Raw genomic sequence first — 19,604 nt, forward strand, 5'->3', positions numbered from 1 at the left:
CCTGCCCGGGACCCCGGGGACCAGGCTTCCTCCCCATTGCAGTGGGCTGTGGGGGCCAATTCCCCTCGCAGCCCCGCGCCCAGCCCGGCCCAGCCTCCTGCCCCAGGGGACGGGGCCACCATCACCCTGTGGCCGTCGGAGGAACCCCTTCTCCCTCCCCCTGCACCCCCCCTTGCCGGGCCCTCTGGCACTGGCCTCCCTCCTGTGGGGCCTGCACCGCTCTGCACCCCCCAGCACCTCCACACAAACACTTCCTGATCTAACAAATGCCCAGGACGACTGGCCCCCCGAGGTCACCACCGGACTGGGGCCCGCAGCCCTGGGCAGCCTGGGAGGCCCCGAAGCAAGGCTCCCCGGGGCCTGCGGGTGAGGGCTCCTGGTCTGTTCTTGGACTGGATCCCCCCTGGAAGGCACGCCTAGAGCCCGGCTTCCCCGGCCACCTCCCAGCACCCACCGCGCCATCATAGGGGACAGGGTCAGGCCCTTGGCTGCTGCGGGGTCCCCTCCGTGGACGGACAGAGGAGGGCTGAACAGCGGACATACGATGTTGGGGTGACTAAGGGGATCTAGGGCAGGCAAGCATGCTCATTCCCCATCATTAAAGGTAAAACCCTCTAGTGCTCCCACCAGAAGCCCCAGGGCAGAGCTGCTCCCACCAGGAAACCTATAGGGCAGGCGCACGCATGGGGCAGGGACGCTGGGCCAGCCAGTATGGAGGGAAAGAGCGCAACGTCCTGCAAGGAGCTGGTCACAGCTTCCTGACGCTCGGCCTGTGAGGAAGGGACCATCATCACCTGTCATTTTTTTAAAATATATTTTTATTGATTTCCGAGAGGGAGGGAGACGGGGGAGGGAGAGAGGGAAACATCCATGATGAGAGAGATTCATGGATCGGCTGCCTCCTGCACACACCCCACTGGGGATCGAACTCGCAACCCGGGCATTAGCCCTTGACCGGAATCGAACCCGGGACCCTTCAGTCTGCAGGCCGATGCTCTATCCACTGAGTCACACTAGCCAGGGCATCACCTGTCATGTCACTGAAATGAGGGGGTGGGGCAGCTGGTGGGACCTTGTGCCGCAGTTCTGAGAACACCTGCATGAGCTCCGCCCTGAGAGTGGAGTCCAGGGACGGAGGGTGGGTGCTGGTTGCAGATGCACCTGGACCAGGCAGACTTGAAGGAGCTGCAGCCACAAGCCGTGACCCGACTCCTGTTCCTCAGAACCCAGAGGCCCCAACTGGCACACAGGCTCCATCCCACGGGCTGCTCGTGCCCTCGAGCCCATGAGAACTGCCCCACGTGGGCCCCGCAGCCCCCGCGATGCCGCAAGGCCCAGAAAAGGAGCTGGGGCGGACTCACCGCACACCTGGGGGCTGGCCCAGGCGGGGGGGCCCCCTGGCTAGCTGGCTGCCCTGCCAGGCGCCATCCTCCCCATCGGACTCCCCAGAGCCCTGGCCCTCCTCCTCCTCGTCGTCATCAAACTGCTGGATCCGGTCCTTGTAGCAAATCTCCAGCAGGTTGGTGTTGGGCTGCGGGGTGCAGGCGGCAGGGTGGGTGGGCGGCACTGCCCACAGCCCCCACCCCCAGAGGCCGGGGCGCCACTCACGTTCTCATCATCGGCGTTGAGGGAAAAGGTGATGTTGGCCATCTTGTCGAAAGGCGCGCTGCGGGAGGAGCGGGGCGGGGAGGAGGCTGAGACAGGCTGCCTCCTGCTGTCCGTCCCTCACGCACGCGCCCTGGCCATCCGCTATCCACAGCTGTGTCTCTGCCATCGTCCCCCCTCGCTCACACTCCCCGCTCGCCGCACAGGCCCACCATGGGGGGCCATTCGTAGAGCTGACGTCCCGTCCAGCCCTCGCAGAGGTGCCCGAGGGTTCCGGAGCAGGAACCCTGTCTCAGCTGTGCCCGCCTGCCCGTCCCTCAGCCCACTGCCCGCCTCAGGGCATCACGGGCTCATTCTTCAAAACTGACCTCTTTCTTCCGCTCAGCGGACACTTCCCTTGGGGGCCCCGCAGCCCCGAGGAGCACCCCACCCCACCCGAGGAGACCAGGCCCCGAGTGACCTGCCCGGCCGGGGGCTGACAGTGGCAGGACCAGACTCAGCCAGGGCGCCCCACCCTAGCCAGTGTGGCTCAGTGGATAGAGTGTCGGCCTGCGGACTGAAGGGTTCTAGGTTTGATTCCAGTCAGGGCACATTCCTGGGTTGTGGGCTTGATCCCCACTAGGGGGTGTGCAGGAGGCAGCCGATCCATGATTCCCTCTCATCATTGATGTTTGTCTCTCTCCCTCTCTTAACAAAAAATATATATTTTAGAAAAAGGAGGAAATACAGTCGCAATTACCCCCGAAAAAGAAATACCCTTTTGCTGTTGTGACGCCCCTCTCCCCACCCCTCCAAATAAAGGAGATGTTGTTTCCTTGTCCCCTTTATTCAGGCAACAGGGAAATTGATCAAGGCCAGAGGGAGGGGGCCAGCGGCCTCCTGCCGGGCTGACCAGCAGCCCCAGAGCAATGGATGAATGACTCCTCTGACACGGCCGCTGTGAAAGAGAAGGCTAAGGGACAGCTTGGCTGAAGGAACCAGACTGCCCCGTTCGCCTGCCTCCTCAGGCTTTTATTGCAGCAGCTGTTTGAGATACAGTTCACCTTTTAGAAACAGTTAATAGGGCAATCTTGGGAGGGCACATGTGTCTGCAGTGTCCTCTAGGCAAGGACATGCAAAGATTAAGCATAAGGATTCCGGCAAACACCTGGGGGGCCGCACATGCACTGACTTGGTGGGAAAGGTCACAGAACAATTAGGGGTGGCCGCTTTGGCCAAACGCCAAGTTGGAATTCCGATAAGCAGCGTGTCCGCCTTCAGCCCACATCCCTTCTCGGAATTTCCTCCTTACAGACTTTCCAGCCGAGTCTCCTGTGCTTTCCTACAGACTCGGGGGCCCCGGTGGTCACAGGAGCAGGCGGGGCTTGGGGAGGCCCAGCCTGGGCCTGGAACCCGGAATCAGAACCAAGGGAAGGCGTTCGGAACTCGGCGGTGCATCTGGAATTCTGCAAACGGTTCCCACAGGTGGATGGAGGCCTGCAGACGGGCGTCTGGTCCCGGGCCCCTGCAGGAGGGGAGCAGGCAGATGCCGGCCCGTCGGGGCCCCTGGTCAGTCAGTCTTGAGCTTGGGGCTCTGGAAGGCCGACAGGGTGATGAGGAGCTGGGCGGCATAGTAGGTGGCCATGATCAGCAGGCGGCCGTGGGCCAGGGGCTGGATGAAGGTGTGCCAGGCCAGCAGAGAGTCGGAGGCAGCAAAGAGCAGGACGCCCCAACGGGCGCTCCCGCCCCTGGCCAGGCCCCGCCACAGCATGGTGGACAGGGTCAGCACGTAGGCCGACAGGGGCAGCACCAGGTCTGACGGGAGGTGCAGCAGCAGGAGGCCGGAGAACGGGAGGGAGGCCAGGAAGATGGACAGCAGGTGGAAGGGGCACAGGCCGCGCCACAGCACGGTGGACAGGGCCAGCACGAAGGCCGACAGGGGCAGGACCACGCTCCAGGAGAAGTGCAGCAGCAGGAGGCCGGAGAACGGGAGGGAGGCCAGGATGATGGGCAGCAGGTGGAAGGGGCACAGGCCGCGCCACAGCACGGCGGACAGAGCCAGCATGAAGGCCGACAGGGGCAGGACCAGGCTTGAGGAGAAGTGCAGCAGCAGGAGGCCGGAGAACGGGAGGGAGGCCAGGATGATGGGCAGCAGGAGGTCGGGCCGCAGGGGTCTCAACCCAAAGGCCCGGACATAGAGCAGCTGGGCCATGGCGCAGGCGACGCAGCCTGAAGGACAGGGGGTGGGGCACCCGTGAAAGCCGCTTCCCTGCGTCACCCCTGCCAGCTCCCACGGTCCCCTGGTGGTCCCGCTTCTCGCTGCCCCTGCTGTCCAGGGTCTGTCCTTACTCTGCTCAGAATTCTAAAATCTCTCAACGCCCACGTCTCTGCTCCCCACTTGGCTTCAGCATGGAGTCTGTTTGGACACACAAGGCACACCCACCCCAGGGCCTTTGCACCTGCTGGTCCCTCTGTCTAGACCAGAGGTCGGCAAACTGCGGCTCGCGAGCCACATGGAGCTCCTTTGCCCCTTGAGTGTGGCTCTTCCACAAAATACCGACTTCTGCGCATGGACCACGAAGTTTCAATCGCACTCTACGTGCGTGCCCACTCGTGGTATTTTGTGGAAGAGCCACACTCAAGGGGCCAAAGAGCTCCATGTGGCTCGCGAGCCGCAGTTTGCCGACCACTGGCCTAGCCCAGTGGTCGGCAAACTCATTAGTCAACAGAGCCAAACATCAACAGTACAATTTAAATTTCTTTTGAGAGCCAAATTTTTTAAACTTAAACTATATGGGCAGGTGCATTGTTATTAACTTAATTAGGGTCCTTCTAAGGCTTAGGAAGAGCCACACTCAAGGGGCCCAAGAGCCACAGTTTGCCGACCACTGGGCTAGACCATCCATCCTTCCCGCACCCCCTTCTCTGTGAGGCTGTCCTACTCAACACTGACTCCGGGACTCCACCCTCCCTCCACGCCCACCACGCCCACCTGCCCAGGTCCGGCTGAGCTCCCCGAGGCAGGGGTCTGGGTGTGTGCTGGTCACTGCTGGGCCCCAGGGCCTGGGAACGCCCCCCGGCTCCCGGCAGAGGCTATCAGGGAGTCGCCCCGCACCCGGGGCCCCTAGCGTGGGGGTCGGGAAGGGTCAGTGCGGCCCGCTCCCCAGCTCACCATAGAGGAAGTTCTCGGGCCAGATGAGGAAGACATCCCCGAGGGCTGAGAAGAGCAGGGCCACCTGCAGGCGAAGGCTGTAGCCCCCGCCGGAGCCGGAGCCGGGGTTCGCCCGCAGGAGCCCCACCAGGCACAGCACCGGCAGGCACTTGACCAGGGCGCCCACCCTGGACGGCGGGTCCTCAGGGATCCAGAGGAAGTAGGCCGTGCAGGTGAGCAAGAAGGGGCTCAGGCTGCCCAGGTGCGGCTGCTACCGGACAAGGCGCGGCTCAGCCCCCGGGGGAGGCTCCAGCCACCCCAGGTCTCGGGGCTCCCAGGACAGGCCCCACCTGGCCAGGACTCAGGTCTCGGGGCTCCCGCCCCATCCCACTCAGGGCCCCCAGGACAGGCCCCACCTGGCCAGGACTCAGGTCTCGGGGCTCCCGCCCCCCCCACTCAGGGATCCCAGGACAGGCCCCACCTGGCCAGGACTCAGGTCTCGGGGCTCCCACCCCACCCCACTCAGGACATCAAGCCTCATAAACTCCAGTGTCTCGGGAGGCCAGGACCCCCAATTCCTCCAGCCTCCTGGGGTTCCCGGGAGCCCAGGCCCAGCCTCCCTCCCACACTTGGGGGCTCTCACTTGGGCTGAGTGAGGATCTCGGGACAGCGCCTCTTCCCGGATGCCCATGTTAGCCTGTGACACTCCCTTGGCCTGGACATGGGCTGTGATGGCTTTGTGGGTGGAGCGAGGGCATGTGGTTACTGGTTAACCGTGCAGTGTCCTATGGATGAACTCGGGGACTGACTCAGCGCTGGGAAATGCTGCCCCGCCCAGGGATGGCTATGCCCGGCCGGGGTCCTTCCTCCCCCACAGCGCCCCCCCCCCCCCCCGCCCAGAACGCAGCCAGGCCCAGGCCCAGCCCTCCTTCCCCAGGGGACAGGGCCACCATCACCCTGTGGCCGGTAGAGGAACCCCTTCTCCCTCCCTCTGCCCACCCCATCCCCGCCCTGGGTCCTGCACCCCCAGCGCCTCCACACAAACACTTCCTGCTCTAATCACTGCCAGCGACAACCTGCCCTCCGGGGTCAGCACTGGCCTGGGAGGCCCAGAACCACGGCTTCCTGGGGGTGCTCTCGGTCCAGCCTTTTTGTCGCTAATCCTCACCCGACTGCAGTCGAGGGCACGTACCTCGGTTGCAGGCTTGATCCCCGGCCCTGGTCAGGGCAGGTGTGTGAGGCAACCAATCGCTGTCTCTCTCTCACATCATCCGTGTTTTTTTCTCTCAGTCTCTCCCCCTCCCACTCTCTCTAAAAATCAATGGAAAAGTGTCCTCGGGTGAGGACTAACAAAAAAAAAATAACAAAAAAATTAATGGTTGACTTCTTTGAAGAACTTTATTGGTTTTAGAAAGAGGAAGGGGGGGAGAGAGAGAACACACACCCATCGGCTGCCTCCTGGATGCACCCCAACCCAAACTGAATGATGCGATCAAACACAACCTCGGCGTGTGCCTGAGCTGGAGCCCACCCGCCACCTGTGGTGCACGAGTGACCCTCCACGGGAGGCGGACACCAGGGCTGAAATGGCCGATGTCTTTTTGTTAATCCTCACCTGGGGACATTTTCCCATTATTTTTAGGAGAGTGGAAGAGAGAGGGAAAGACATTGAAACAACCATGTGAGAGAAACATCCATTGGTTGCCTCCTGCACAAGCCCAGACCAGGGCCTGGGCCAGGGAGGAGCCTGTAACTGAGGTCCGTGCCCTGGACCGGAATCGAACCCGGGACCCTTCCACACGTAGGCAGAGGCTCTGTCCAAGAAGCCAAACCGGCCAGGCCTGGTCTGTTCTTGAACTGAACCCCGCTGGCAGCCACCACTGAGAGGCCAGCCTGGCTCCTGGGTCACCTCCCACCCCCACCTCCCACCAGAGGGGGGAGGGCTGGGCACGTGGCTTCTGCAGGGTCTCCCTGCGGCTGGACAGAGGGCGGCTGAACAGTGGACACGTGAGGTCGGGGTGACTAAGGGGACCCCGGGCCACGGCTCTGGAGACCAGGCCCAGTCGAGGCCGGGTGAGGCTCAGGATGCTGCCCCACCCCCAGAACTCAAGGTCTGAGCAGCAGGGTCTTAAACTGTCTCCTTTATTCATTCGTATTTGCAGTATGAAACAGCTGGGCACCCACTCACGCGGCTGGAGAGGGAGCTGGGTCAAGGTCACTTGGCAACTGGGCTGGACCCCAGGCCTCCAGGCACTGGAGGGAGGCCCCAGCTGGACCCCCACCAAACCCCCGCCCAGGGCCTGTGGGAGGCGTAGGGGTCTCGTGAGTGTGTCAGGGCCTCGTGGGAATGTCACCGGAGAGGCGCCTTGGCCGGGACCCCAGCCCCCAGAGCTGCCGGCCAGGCGAGGGTCCTTGAGCTCCCGGCCCGGGGGAAAGTGCAGGCCTGGGGCGTGGGGCTGGGCGAAGGCACGGCCCCACTCGGACCCCCAGGTGGACCTGAGCTGAAAGGCCGAGTGTGGGTGTGGGCATCTGAGCCACGGGGGGCACGGCAGCTGGGGAGGGGAGGAGAGTGCCTCGGGGACCCCAACACAGCCCCGCTGGGAAGGGATGAAGGTCCCCCCCACCTGCCCAGGCCTGGTTCCGTCTGGCTCTCCCACCCTCTCCTCCCTGGACATACATATAATATAGAATATAGGTCTCTCTCTCTCTCGCTCTATCTTTTCTCCTTTCTTTCTATTTGACTCTATACCTTTATTCAAGGAGATAAAACTCCATCTTTTTTTTTCTCAGTGCAAATGGGGGTGGGTGGGGCCTGTCTCCCTGGCACCAGCCTCCTGGGAGTCCAGAGGAGAGAACATGGGGTGGGGGTGAAGACGGGATGGGGCGATGGGGGCAACAGGCCACCACGGGACCCACCCTGACCCCGCCCGGGCAGGATCTGCGTACAGGTTTGGCCGCCATCACCGGAACCAGGCAGCTACCTGGGAACCAAGAGGGAGACAGGAGTGAGGAGCCGCGGGCCCACCTGCCCTCACCCCCACCTGTAGCCCCGGCCAGCGACTCACTGGGAGCCTGGGGACGCCGGCCCTCCCTGGGCAGAGCCGTTGGGCACTGGAGGCAGCTGCAGGGCCTGGGCACTGTTGGGAGAGGAGGACATGAGAGGTCAGTGCCTCCTCCACAATGGTCCCCCACCTGCCGTGGCCACCCCATGCTCACCTCTGGTTCTGTGGGAGACCCATGGGCTCTGGGCTCTTCTCCCTCTCCATGGTCTGGGGGGGCTGGGGGGCCCCAAGGGCTGGGACAGAGGTAGCAGGGTCTCTGGTTGCACTGTGGGGAGTGGGGGTGAGGCGCTCACGCCCAGTGTAGGCCCTCGCCCGCAGCCCGGGGGCAGGGAAGCAGCGCACAGCCCTGACCCACACGCACACCCCGGGGCCGCTGGGCAGGAGCTCTGTCATCGGGGACACGGGGTCTGCACGCTCTTTCCCCTCCTGGCCCTTCGTGAGGCCCCCTCCCGCCCATGGGCTCCTGCAGAGTCAGAGGTGAGCGTGGGCTGGAGGCCCTGGGCAGCAGGGTCCTATGTGACTCCTGTGGGCACAGGCACAGCCCTACAGTCCTGGCCGGTCTTGCCAGGGCCCCTTGGAGCAACTCAAGGGCGACAACCCCAAAGGCCAGGCTTTATTCACCTCCCCACGCGGCGCCCCCCGAGGCTGTTCCCAGCAGGTCACCTGTCCACGGGGCTGGGAGTGGAGCTTGTCCTGCGGAGGGTGGCCTGGAGGTCCCTGACGCTGACCAAGGCCTGGCAGGGGGCTGGGGAAGAGAGGCGCAGCCTGAGCGGCGGTGCCAGGCCGGGGGACAGCGTGGGGAGGGGGGGAGGGAGGGGGCCGTGCTCACCTGAAGGCTCCGCTACTTTGCGGCCACCTGAGGCTTCCTGAGGTGCTGAGGAGGGTGCGGGGTCTTGGGACCTGGAAGGGGAGAAGCAGCCAAGGGGCCGGCGGTTGGGCTGGAGCCTCGGAACCAGGACCGGCCGCTCCCAGCCTGGCCTGCGGCCTCACCTGAGCTGCAGAGTGCCGGGGGCCACGGGGCCGGCCGGGCTCGGGGTGGGGAGGTCCTGGAGCACACCGACGGGCCCCTGAGGGGCAGGGGGCCCAGAGCGCTGCTCCTTCTCCCCAGAGTCTTGGGGGCCGGTCGGGGTGTCTGTAGGCACTGGGTCAAAGGCGGCTGCCCAGCTGGGGCCTGGGGTGAGAGCAGGGCAGCAGTGAGCAGGGCAGGCAGACCCTGTGTTCACCGGACCCCCCAGCCGGCGTGGTCACTCACTGGGAGGCTGGGGGCCAGGGCTGGGGTAAGAGGGGGGCCCGGCCCCATCTTGGGCCCCCTGGCCGTCCTCCTCGCCGTCCTCCTCCTCGTCCTCCTCCTCCTCGTCCTCGCTATCTGTGCTGCCTCCACTCCTGCCCCAGAAACCAGCATGAGCGCTGTTGGCGGCAGGGAGAACGGGAAGCGCCCGTCCCCACCTCCCAACGCCCCAGGGCTGCCCCCCGCCCCCAGCATCTGTGCAGGAACAACAGATAATAAAAGGGGTGGAGGCCGCTGCCACCAGCACCAGCACCGCACAAGGGCAGGCAGGCCCCACCCGCCTCCCTCACAGACCCTCCCCAGCACACCGCCCTCAGGAATGGCGTCCCCCAGCAACAAACTCGGGGGACTCTGTGCTGTTGCTGATCCTGACCCGAGATGTTTGTCCACTGATATTTAGAGAACGGAAGGCGGGGGGGACATCAATGCGAGAGAGACACCTCAACTGACTGCCTCCCGCACATGCCCCGACCAGGGCCAGGGCCAGAGCCTGCGACGAGGCATGTGCCCTTGACTGGAGTCTAACCCAGGACCCTTCAGCCCATGGGCCGAACTGGCTGGGGAGTGGGAGGGACTCTTGTCACCGCTGTGTCCCTGGCTGAGAGCAACGTTAGCACGTGCAGCTGCTCCAAAAACTGCTGACGTGACTGAGATACGACCAAGTCACCCGGCCACCCTGCCCGCCGACGGGGCGGCTGAGCCAATGCTGAGCACGTGGCCGTCTCCGAGGCTGGAAGGAGCGCGTGGCTATCACTGAGACAGACTAGACACTCGGCAAACGGGGACAGAGGAGAGCTTCTGCAACCTGAAGGGGCCGCTCCTAACCCACCACGCGCACCACACCCAGTCCCCCCACATCAGGAACAAGACGCCCCCATTCTGCTTCACGCCGTCCAGGCCGGAGGGAGGAGGAACCCGACCCCAGAGGCGCCGTAACTCCAGCAGGAAATGCTGAGGGATCGGGAGTTCCTCGGGGCAGGGACGCGGGTCGACGCCCAAAGCTACTGCTTTCTAGCCGCTTGTTGCCTCCTCAGTGACAGACAATTCCATCCACCGCTGCACTGAAGAGACCCTGACACTTAGGAACAAATTCAACAAAAGAAACAAAACATACGCTCTGAAAACTTCAAAACGCTACTGGAAGCTAAAAATACCTACATTCACGGAGACACACCCCAGCTCAGGGGCCAGGACACACGCCACCCCCAGCGGAGGGCCAAGGCCGCTCTCGCTGAAACTGACACGCGGATCCCAAAATTCACAGGAAACCCCAAGGGACTGAACCTTCACCCTGAACCAGCGGCAGGACCACACCTCCCAGGCTCACCACCTGCTGCAACAACAGGGTCCAGGCCGGGCAGTGAGCGCATGGGCACGGCCATCGGCCGCCGGGCCAGGACAGAGGGCAGGCCCTCACCAGTCCAACGCCCAGTCGTGGGGAAAGGACAGGCCCCTCAGCAAGGGCTGCTGGGACGGGGCTGCCCTCGCGCAAGGAATGAAGGCGGACCCGCCCGCCGCTCTGAGGAGACCAAGCCCGGACGTGAGAGCCAACGCTGTAAACTCTGAGGAAAACATGGGGAGCACGACCTGGGCCTTGGCTGCTCACACAGCGGCACCCCTGGGAGGGCCAGGGAGCACCCCCACAGCGATGGTGCTCAGGCGCAGAGCCACACCCAGCTACCCAGCAGGGGTCCAGGCAGCAGCACCCCTGGGAGGGCCAGGGAGCACCCCCACAGCGATGGTGCTCAGGCGCAGAGCCACACCCAGCTACCCAGCAGGGGTCCAGGCAGCAGCACCCCTGGGAGGGCCAGGGAGCACCCCCACAGCGATGGTGCTCAGGCGCAGAGCCACACCCAGCTACCCAGCAGGGGTCCGGGCAGCAGCACCCCTGGGAGGGCCAGGGAGCACCCCCACAGCGATGGTGCTCAGGCGCAGAGCCACACCCAGCTACCCAGCAGGGGTCCGGACAGCAGCACCCCTGGGAGGGCAGGCAGCAGTCCGCAGGGGGACAGGGACTGGCCAAACCTCAGGATTCATACCCGCGCCTGCATGCTCGGTCCACGTCATTAAAAAGGTAAAACCCTCTAGTGCTCCCACCAGAAGCCCAGGGCAGAGCTGTTCCCACCAGGAACCCCCCAGGGCAGGCGCCCGGGGCAGGGACGCTGGGCCAGCCAGTATGGAGGGAAACAGCGCAACGTCAGGCAAGGAGCTGGTCACAGCTTCCTGACGCTCGGCCTGTGAGGAAGGGACCATCATCACCTGTCATGTTACTGTCATGAAATGGGGGGAGGGGGGCAGCTGGTGGGACCATCTGTTGCCTTTCTGGGAACACCTGCATGAGCTCCGCCCTGAGAGCGGAGTCCAGGGACGGAGGGTGGGAGACGCACCTGGATCAGCCGGACCTGAGGGAGCCCCCGTGAGCTGCAGCCACAAGCCGTGACACGACTCCTGTTTAGCTTAACCCACCAGCGCGCGGCATCCATCCCTCAGCGCACCGAGAGGCCCCAACTGGCACACACCCTCCATCCCACGGGCTGCTTGTGCCCTCGAGCCCATGAGAACTGCCCCACGTGGCCCCGCAGCCCCCGCGATGCCGCAAGGCCCGGAAAAGGAACTGGGGCGGACTCACCGCACACCTGGGGGCTGGCCCAGGCGGGGCCCCCTGGCCAGCTGGCTGCCCTGCCAGGCGCCGTCCTCCCCATCGGACTCCCCAGAGCCCTGGCCCTCCTCCTCCTCGTCGTCATCAAACTGCTGGATCCGGTCCTTGTAGCAAATCTCCAGCAGGTTGGTGTTGGGCTGCGGGGTGCAGGCGGCAGGGTGGGTGGGCGGCACTGCCCACAGCCCCCACCCCCAGAGGCCGGGGCGCCACTCACGTTCTCATCATCGGCGTTGAGGGAAAAGGTGATGTTGGCCGTCTTGTCGAAAGGCGCGCTGGGGGAGGAGCAGGGGCGGGGAGGAGGCTGAGACAGGCTGCCTCCTGCTGTCCGTCCCTCACGCACGCGCCCTGGCCATCCGCTATCCACAGCTGTGTCTCTGCCATCGTCCCCCCTCGCTAACACTCCCTGCTCGCGGCACAGGCCCACCATGGGGGGCCATTCGTAGAGCTGACGTCCTGTCCAGCCCTCGCAGAGGTGCCCGAAGGTTCCGGAGCAGGAACCCTGTCTCAGCTGTGCCCGCCTGCCAGTCCCTGGAGCCCACTGCCCGCCTCAGGGCATCACGGGCTCATTCTTCAAAACTGACCTCTTTCTTCCGCTCAGCGGACACTTCCCTTGGGGGCCCCGCAGCCCCGAGGAGCACCCCACCCCACCCGAGGAGACCAGGCCCTGAGTGACCTGCCCGGCCGGGGGCTGACAGTGGCAGGACCAGACTCAGCAAGGAGCCCCTCAGCAGCAGCCCCCCAGCTGGCCGCTCCTGCCTCTTCGCTATGTGGTGCTGTCACAAGCCTGCCCATACAGTTTACAGAAACATTACTCAACTGGAACTTTTCTCTCTGACTGTAAAAGCTGCAGGTGCCTGTGGCAGGAAATTCGGAAGATGGGAAGAATGTTCATGCCCACACACCAGAGGCGATTTAAGGTGCTGCCACCACAAATACCAACAAGCAGAACTGGCCATTGAACAGGCCTCTGGAGGGGGGCCCGGTGGAGCTTCCCAACACTCCGGGCGACCAGGGAGGCCCGGGGCGGGGATGGCGGAAGCCACGCGCAGGCAGCCTCCGGCGGTGGCGGCACACTCACTTCACGCTTTCCTCCTGCTCCCCGAACTCCTCGTCGTTGAAGCCGAAGTGGTCGATGAAGGCGGAGGTCATACGCTGCATCTGGAAATCCATGAAGGCCTGCAGGAGCGCGGTGATGGTCAGGGCGGGCGGGAGGGCGGGGGCTGGGGTGGGGGCGGACGGGTGGGGGAGCCCCCGGAGCCCCAGCCCACCTGCTGCAGCACGGCCTCCTCGGGAAAGTTGAACTCCTTGAGCCGGTCGTCCTCGTCGTCGCTGGAGGAATGCAGGTGGTGGGTGTTCACCTGGGGCAGGAGCAGGGGGCGGGTGAGGGCCTGTGTCTGGGGGACGAGGGAGCGGACGCTGCGGAAGCGGGAAGCGGGGGCCTCACCAGGTCCACCATGTTCTTCTTGTTGGTCTCGGCCAGGGGTCCTGACACGAAGGCCTCCCACTGCTCCTGCTGCTCGGCCGACATCTCTGCTCGGCAGGAGGGGGCAGGGACAAGGACGTGAGGCAGCCCTTGGTCCCCTCCTCCCCCCCGCCCCGCCCACGGCGAGCCCCTCACCCTTCAGCAGCTGCCCCAGCTGCTCGGCATTGGGCCCCTTCTCCGTGTTCTGCACCAGGGCGTTGGCCATTCTCGTCAGGTGGCCCATGTAGCCCTTCCGCGGGCCGCCTGCGGACCTGGGCGGGGGGGAGGCCGAAGCTGGACACTGGCCACTGGCCACCCGGCCACCCCCCACCCGGAAGGAAGGCGGGAGGGACACTCACTGCACGCGCTCGTTCTCCTCCCAGGACGTCAGGATGCGCTCCACCAGGCGGCACTGCTGCAGCAGCTGTGGGGGGACCAGCCGGGGGCTGAGGCGGCCTCCCCACGGCGCCCGGCACCCGCCCCCGCTCCCTCTAGAACAGCCCGCACCATCCGAACAGCCCGCCCCTGCTGCCCACTCTGCTCCCCCACAACATCCTCGGCCTGTCCACGCCCCACTCCATCTAGACCAGTGGTGCTCAACCTTCTGGCCCTTTAAATACAGTTCCTCATGTTGTGACCAAACCATAAAATTATTTTCGCGGCTACTTCATCACTGTAATGTTGCTACTGTTATGAATTGTCATGTAAATATCTGAGATGCAGGATGGTCTCAGGCGACCCCTGTGAAAGGGTCGTTCGACCCCCAAAGGGGTCGCGACCCAAGGTTGAGAACCGCTGATCTAGACAAATCCCAGCTCCCGCAGAACTGCTCCCCCCTGGGGCTGGGCTACACCCAGGGCTGGGCAGCCGTCACCCCGGGGAGTCCTTCCCAGGACACCCCACTTCCTGAGCTCCCTGCGTCACCCACTTTTCCCCAGACCTGACCTAAAGACAAGTCCGAGTCCCCAGCCCCAGGACACGAAGTCACACCAAGCACTGGCTCCAGGCAGGCGAGGGACAGACACGGGCAGAGCCCAGCCTGTGGAGGGGGAGGGGACCCGCACGCCCCAGCTCACGTGTTTCACGCCGAGGTTGGGGGCGGGTGTCTCGAGGCTGCTGTCGGCAGGGGGCCCGGCGCTCAGCATGGCGCTCACACACACCTCCACTTGCGTGTGCAGGAAGTTGTTGAACACGTAGTGGAAGAAGAGGTCCTGGGGGGGGAGGTGCAGGCTGGCATGGAGAGATCCCAGAGGCCCCACGCGCCCCGCCCCGCGCCCACCGCCCTGCCCCCGCACCAGCATGGTGTTGGGCACGTCCAGTGCCAGGAGCTCCTGGGTCAGGGCTGCGTCGTTGGCGCTCAGGGCGCTGGCCAGCAGCTTGACCACGTGCAGCCGTGTGTTGCCCAGAGGCGGGGCCAGGATGCCCCACGTCGTATGCAGTGGCTCCAGCTGCAGACACAGAGGTGGTTCAATTCCTGGCCCCCTGCTGCCCAGGGCCAAGGAGCAACCTTCCCTGCCACCCTCCAGGCCTGCCCAGCCCACCTCCAGTGGCTCGAACAGGAGCTGGTGGAAGTGGGTGAGCCGAGGGCGCAGGGCGTGCAGGGCGCCCATGCTGGACACGGAGCTGTCCAGGGTCGCCTGGCCCAGCAGCTCCAGCTGCCCGTCCACACTGCTGAAGAAGTTGTTCACGATCACAGACTCGGACCTGCAGCAGGGCAGGGCGAGGGCAGTGAGCGGCCCAGACAGCCTGCGCGCATGCACATGTGTGTGCAGAACACGCCTAGAGAGGAGCCTGAGGCTGCTCCCGGCCAGGAGGCGGCCAGGACGTGAGGGCGGGCCTGCGGGAGGCACCCAGGGGCCTGGGGGCCCTAGGGTAGAAGCCCCACTGCGTGTTGGACAGTGACGCCCGAGGGGCCCTGGGTGGGGACGCCAGCTGGAAGCTGTGGGCAGCTGACTCGACCTGTTTCCTTGGCTGTCAGGCGGGAACAGGACTCTCTAGGACCACAGTGACCCCTGAGGGGCCATGCCCTCCGGGAGCCGCAGAGCGGGGAGGCACCCTCACCGTGGCCGCCTGGGCTCCAGCAGCGTCAGCAGCACCTGGACCCCGCTGACGAGCACGGACGGGTTCAGCTGGCCCTCCAGCATGTTGCTCAGGAGCTGCTCGATCGTCTCCTGCCTGGGGCAGAGGGGTCAGGGTCAAGGGCTGGGACCCAGGTTCCCAGGCCGGCATCCCTCCCCGGGCCAGGGCGCTGCCTGCAAACCCACTTCTCCAGGGTGGCCAACAGCTGGTCGGGCTCCGAGCTGTCCTGGACTTGGATCACCTGCTCCCGGCTCAGGCGGATGATGTCGCACAGGGACTGGGACGCGTTGGAATGTTGCTGGGGAGGCGGAGAGAGCGAGCTGAGGACCCCAGCCTGGCTGCCGGGCCCCCATGGCCCGGTGTCTGGACTCCCCCATGAGTTGACCATCTGGCCCCGGCCCTTAGGAACAGGGAGGAGAATGGCACAGGCACAGGGACACAAGTACCTAGGGAGGAAGCTCCAGGCACCAAACACTGGAGGGGAGAGACGGCAGAGAAAAGGGGAAACCAAGGAAAGCTTCCTGGAAAAGGAGACGTCCCACAGAAACCCTCACCAGTCAGTGGCCAAAGAGGGGGCATCCACCCACTACTGAAGGATAAGCAACCATGTTCTTTCTATGAGCAGAGCAGCCTCAGCAAGGGGTGAAGCAGCGACACGCTACAACACGGATGCACAGGACACGGCGTTCAGGCAGAGGCCAGCCGTGGACCACATGTGCGACCCCATGTATGTGAAACACCCAGAAGAGGCAAACCCAGGGACAGGCTGCAGACTGGTGGCTGCCAGCGGCTGGGAACCACAGGGGAAGCGGCGAGACACCTAATGGGCACAGGGTTTCCTTTGGAGCGACGCACACCAACTCGGTGACAGCCGCCCCTCTGTGAGGACGCGGGAGCACCGAGTCCCACTGAGGAGTGGGCGGGCGCAGTGCATAACTCAGTCCCAATAGAGCTGCTGCCAGAAAAGCCAAGCAAAGGAAGAACAGAGCAGAACGCGGAGCCCAACCCAATGGGCTACAGGCAGACCCAGGACACACAGACAGACCCCAGGTCCCGAGGTGAACCGGGGACCCACAGGCAGCCCTGGACCCGGGCAGGCTCACAGTGGGCACCCTGGTCCCTCTGCCACAAAGGCCTGGACGGCCGCCACCCTCCTGGCCCTGAGGGCTGACTACCTGCACCTGTGGGCCTGAGTAGCAAGCAGGGCTCTCCAGGCAGAGCCAGCTGGAGGGGAGGAGGGTGAGTGGCCCCGGGGAGGGGAGGGCAGCAGTGAGGAGGCAGGGACAGAGCCCGGACTCGGAGGACCCTCACCAGACCTGCTCGCTCAAGGGAGGAGGGGCCAACTTCCTGGCTCAGAACCATCCATGTGGGTCAGCCCCTTTCTGTTCTGCCACTGCGTCAGGCGTCAGGGCAGGGAGATGGCCACTCGGTTCCCAGCGCCTCCTTTTCTCCTCAACCCCCCTCTGGAGGGAGGGGCCTGGTGCGCCTGAGACACTCACATTGTCATCCTTTGATGGATGGATCTGCTCGATGAGCCGCTGGACAATCTTCTCCTCGTTGAGCCACTTGGGGTGAGAAAAAGATGGGGCTCTGCTCACTGGCCCACTGCCAGGCCCCGCCCCTCCCGCCCCTCCCGGCGCTCCCTGGAGCTCACGTTGACCACTTCCTGCCTCAGCTGGGGCCGCTCCACGCAGGTGAGGAGCCGCAGCAGCAGGTCCATGATGGCCGAGGTGCCGATGTGCTGCAGCAGCAGATCCACGAAGTCGTCCTTCTTCCGCAGGAAGGACACGAGCTGCGGGCACGGCCATGTCAGACGGCGGGACCGGGAGGCGCCCCCCGACCCGCAGGGGCGCCCCGGACGGCGGGTACCTGGTCTGTCTTGCGGTTGATGAGGATGCCCATGACCTTGCTGAAGAAGCTGGCCAGCAGCGGGTTGAGGCAGCCGCTGCTCTGCAGGAAGCCGTAGAGCCGGTTCAGCAGGGCCTCGTCGGCGCCCAGGGCGTCATTGATTTGGGGCACGTCCGAGGTCAGGATCTCGCAGGCCACACTGGGGTACCTGGGGGGGGGGGGGCAGGGGGCTATCACATCCAGAGAGGGAACAGATAAGGGGGAGAGCCAGCGGCGCCATTCTCACCTCCCTGTCGGAACCCCACAGCATGTCCACCCCCCTACCCCAACGAGCAAGCCTGTCCCCTCCTGACATTGCCTGCTGGTCATTACCAGAGCCTCCCCTTCACAGTCTGTCCAGTGATCTAAAACCACCCTCACCCGCACCCCTTCTCCACATACTGGCTCGAGGGCCGCCCTGCCCAGTAGGCCGCCCTGTTCCAGGGGGCCAAAACCTGCTGAGATGCCCTGTGAGCTGTAGGCGCCTTGGGTGCCTCCTCCCCTGGGTTCCTGGGAGCAGGGCAGGGACCCAGGGCCAGGAGGGCACAGGTGGTGAAATGGAGGCTCCCCCAGTGTTCCTGGCTTCTGTGAGCAAGACCCAGTCCTTGGGGCCACTGGACACACTCAAAGGAGGGGGGATGCTGGGAGGGGGACGATGGACCGAGGTCAGAGCAAAGGAGCGAAAAGACATGTGGGAGCAAGTATATGACAGACAGATGGACATCAGAGGGTTCTGCTGACTCTATCAGAGATCCCCGCACCCTCACCAACTCCCACTTTACAAAGGGCATGGCAGCCCTCACCCAGGCACCATCTGGCTCAGGCCTCAGGCACAGAAGTCGCAGAGATGAGGACCGCATACCACCCTGGGGTGAGGGGGCTGGGCAGAGGGTGGCACCAGGGAACAGGGAGGATGAACCGAAGGGAGCCCGAGTCAGGTATGGGCTGTGCAGGGCCCGAGAAGGGCAGTGGACCAGGGCAGACATAGGTGCCCAGTTATGGAGACGATTCCCATTGTGCCAACAGGGCCCTGCCAGCCTGGCCCCAGCACACTCAGGGCCCTAAGTACCCGTGGGGGGATGGGGTGGGTGGGAGAGAAGGGCAGAGGGGTGTGCAGGAGGGGGCGGCGGCCACCTAGGGTCCATGCCAACTCTGCTCCCAGCCATGCCCTGTGCTCCTGGCACCGGGCTGGGCACAGGCACATCTCATCCAACTCATGCTCCAAAGGGAAAGTTACAAGAGAACTCCAGGTAAAAAGGTTCTGTCTGGAGTTAGAGGACTCGCTCTGAGCCACACCGGAAGCGGTGACGCTGGCTGTATCATCCGTGTCACCACGGGGAAGCAGGCAGAGCACAGGGAGCGCAGTATTCCTCCTCACAACTGCACGCGATGCTACACTCATCGCGACAAAAACCCAACGGAAGAAAACGCAAAGAGAAAGAATCTGGGGTGGGGGAGGGGACGGGGCCACTGAAACAAGACTGGCCAGCTGCTGCGCCCCACAATAAAGGCGCTTCCACGGAGCCCTGCCGTGAGTGCCCCGGCGCCCGGCCTCCCGCCTCGGCCGCCTCGTCCCCACCAGGAGCCCCCGGGACAGGCTGCGCAGGCTCACTTGTAGCGCAGCCGCTCCTCGCCGCTGGCCGGCGGCTCCTGGGTGACCCAGGCCACCATGGCCTGCAGGTGCGGCGGCTGCAGCAGGAAGTCCAGCAGCTTGCGGTTGACGACCTTGCACTCCTGCAGCACGTCCTCCTCGTCCAGCAGCTCGGGCAGGCTCAGGTCCTCCCGCTCCAGCAGCGTGTCCAGGTGCGAGCTCGTGTGCAGGTCAAACTTCCAAAACATGGCGCCCTGCGGGAAGGGGCTGTCACCGCTGAGCCCGCCGGCCAACTCAGCAAGCACCGGACCCGTGTCTCCCCTAGCTGCCTCCGGTCCAGACCCCTGGGGCCAACTGTCCTGCTCAACCCTCCGCCCCCAGGCCCAGAAAGCCCGAGTGTGCACCGTGCCCAGGGCCCGCGAGGGAGAGTCCTGTGCAGGAAGCAACCAAGGTCCTGCCCCACCAGGGCCAGTGTCCACTGTCCCCACAGCTGGGCAGGGGCCCCCAGGCGGGGCCAGAGCTGTGCTCATCCTGGAACCCTGGCCATCAAACTCGCTTCAATCTATTTGCTGAACAAATTCAAGTGCCCATGACGGCCAGCACGCAGCTACCATCCAGCCCAGCGAATCGCCACGTGGTGCAGGGCGTGGGGCGGTGGCAGGCAGAGGGAAGTCTGTGCCGTTGCCTGGATGCCACACACACACACACAAATACACCCAACCCCCTCCCCACCCACAGCCCAGGACAGGGAAGAGGGAAATGGGAGGGGGGTGTTCCCAGTACAGCCACTGACGGTCCCAAAGGATGCTTGACAGATAGGGTCCCCGGCTCAGCAGGGAGG

General features: G+C 64.7%; 2 protein-coding genes across 4 annotated transcripts; both read right to left on the reverse strand.

The window, feature by feature from the left end:
* Positions 1-2,569: 2,569 nt before the first annotated feature.
* LOC308530493 (lysoplasmalogenase TMEM86B-like) lies at positions 2,570-6,005 on the reverse strand. The gene is made up of 3 exons (XM_081107178.1): positions 5,379-6,005; positions 4,757-5,006; positions 2,570-3,813 (listed from the first exon to the last, which is right to left on the reverse strand). The coding sequence occupies exons 1-3, from the start codon at positions 5,424-5,426 to the stop codon at positions 3,155-3,157; spliced, it is 957 nt and encodes a 318-aa protein (XP_080963304.1). The 5' UTR covers positions 5,427-6,005; the 3' UTR covers positions 2,570-3,154.
* Positions 6,006-6,114: 109 nt separating this feature from the next.
* On the reverse strand, positions 6,115-19,011 carry PPP6R1 (protein phosphatase 6 regulatory subunit 1; the record flags this gene model as incomplete). Of its 3 annotated transcripts, XM_081107166.1 has the most annotated exons (23): positions 6,115-7,716; positions 7,801-7,872; positions 7,952-8,062; positions 8,461-8,542; positions 8,627-8,697; positions 8,788-8,968; positions 9,050-9,180; positions 11,715-11,881; positions 11,959-12,016; positions 12,823-12,920; positions 13,013-13,102; positions 13,189-13,274; positions 13,363-13,478; positions 13,566-13,630; positions 14,283-14,417; positions 14,502-14,654; positions 14,748-14,910; positions 15,268-15,381; positions 15,471-15,583; positions 16,785-16,850; positions 16,940-17,077; positions 17,155-17,341; positions 18,785-19,011. In XM_081107166.1, the coding sequence occupies 23 exons, from the start codon at positions 19,009-19,011 to the stop codon at positions 7,713-7,715; spliced, it is 2,628 nt and encodes an 875-aa protein (XP_080963292.1). The 3 variants fall into 3 exon arrangements, with proteins under 3 accessions (XP_080963292.1, XP_080963294.1, XP_080963293.1); XM_081107168.1 differs by lacking the exon at positions 7,952-8,062; XM_081107167.1 differs by lacking the exon at positions 6,115-7,716 and having other exon boundaries at positions 7,797-7,872.
* Positions 19,012-19,604: the final 593 nt, after the last annotated feature.

The sequence above is a fragment of the Myotis nattereri genome (genome assembly GCF_964212035.1).
Source record: "Myotis nattereri genome assembly, chromosome: 15".
Lineage (NCBI taxonomy): Eukaryota > Metazoa > Chordata > Mammalia > Chiroptera > Vespertilionidae > Myotis > Myotis nattereri.

Coding starts and splice junctions, on each gene's coding strand:
- LOC308530493 (XM_081107178.1), bottom strand. CDS start 5,426: ATGGGCATCCGGGAAGAGGCGCTGTCCCGAGATCCTCACTCAGCCCAA. Junction 5,007..5,378: donor GAGATCCTCACTCAGCCCAA/GTGAGAGCCCCC, acceptor CTTGTCCGGTAG/CAGCCGCACCTGGGCAGCCT. Junction 3,814..4,756: donor GCCCGAGAACTTCCTCTATG/GTGAGCTGGGGA, acceptor CCTGTCCTTCAG/GCTGCGTCGCCTGCGCCATG.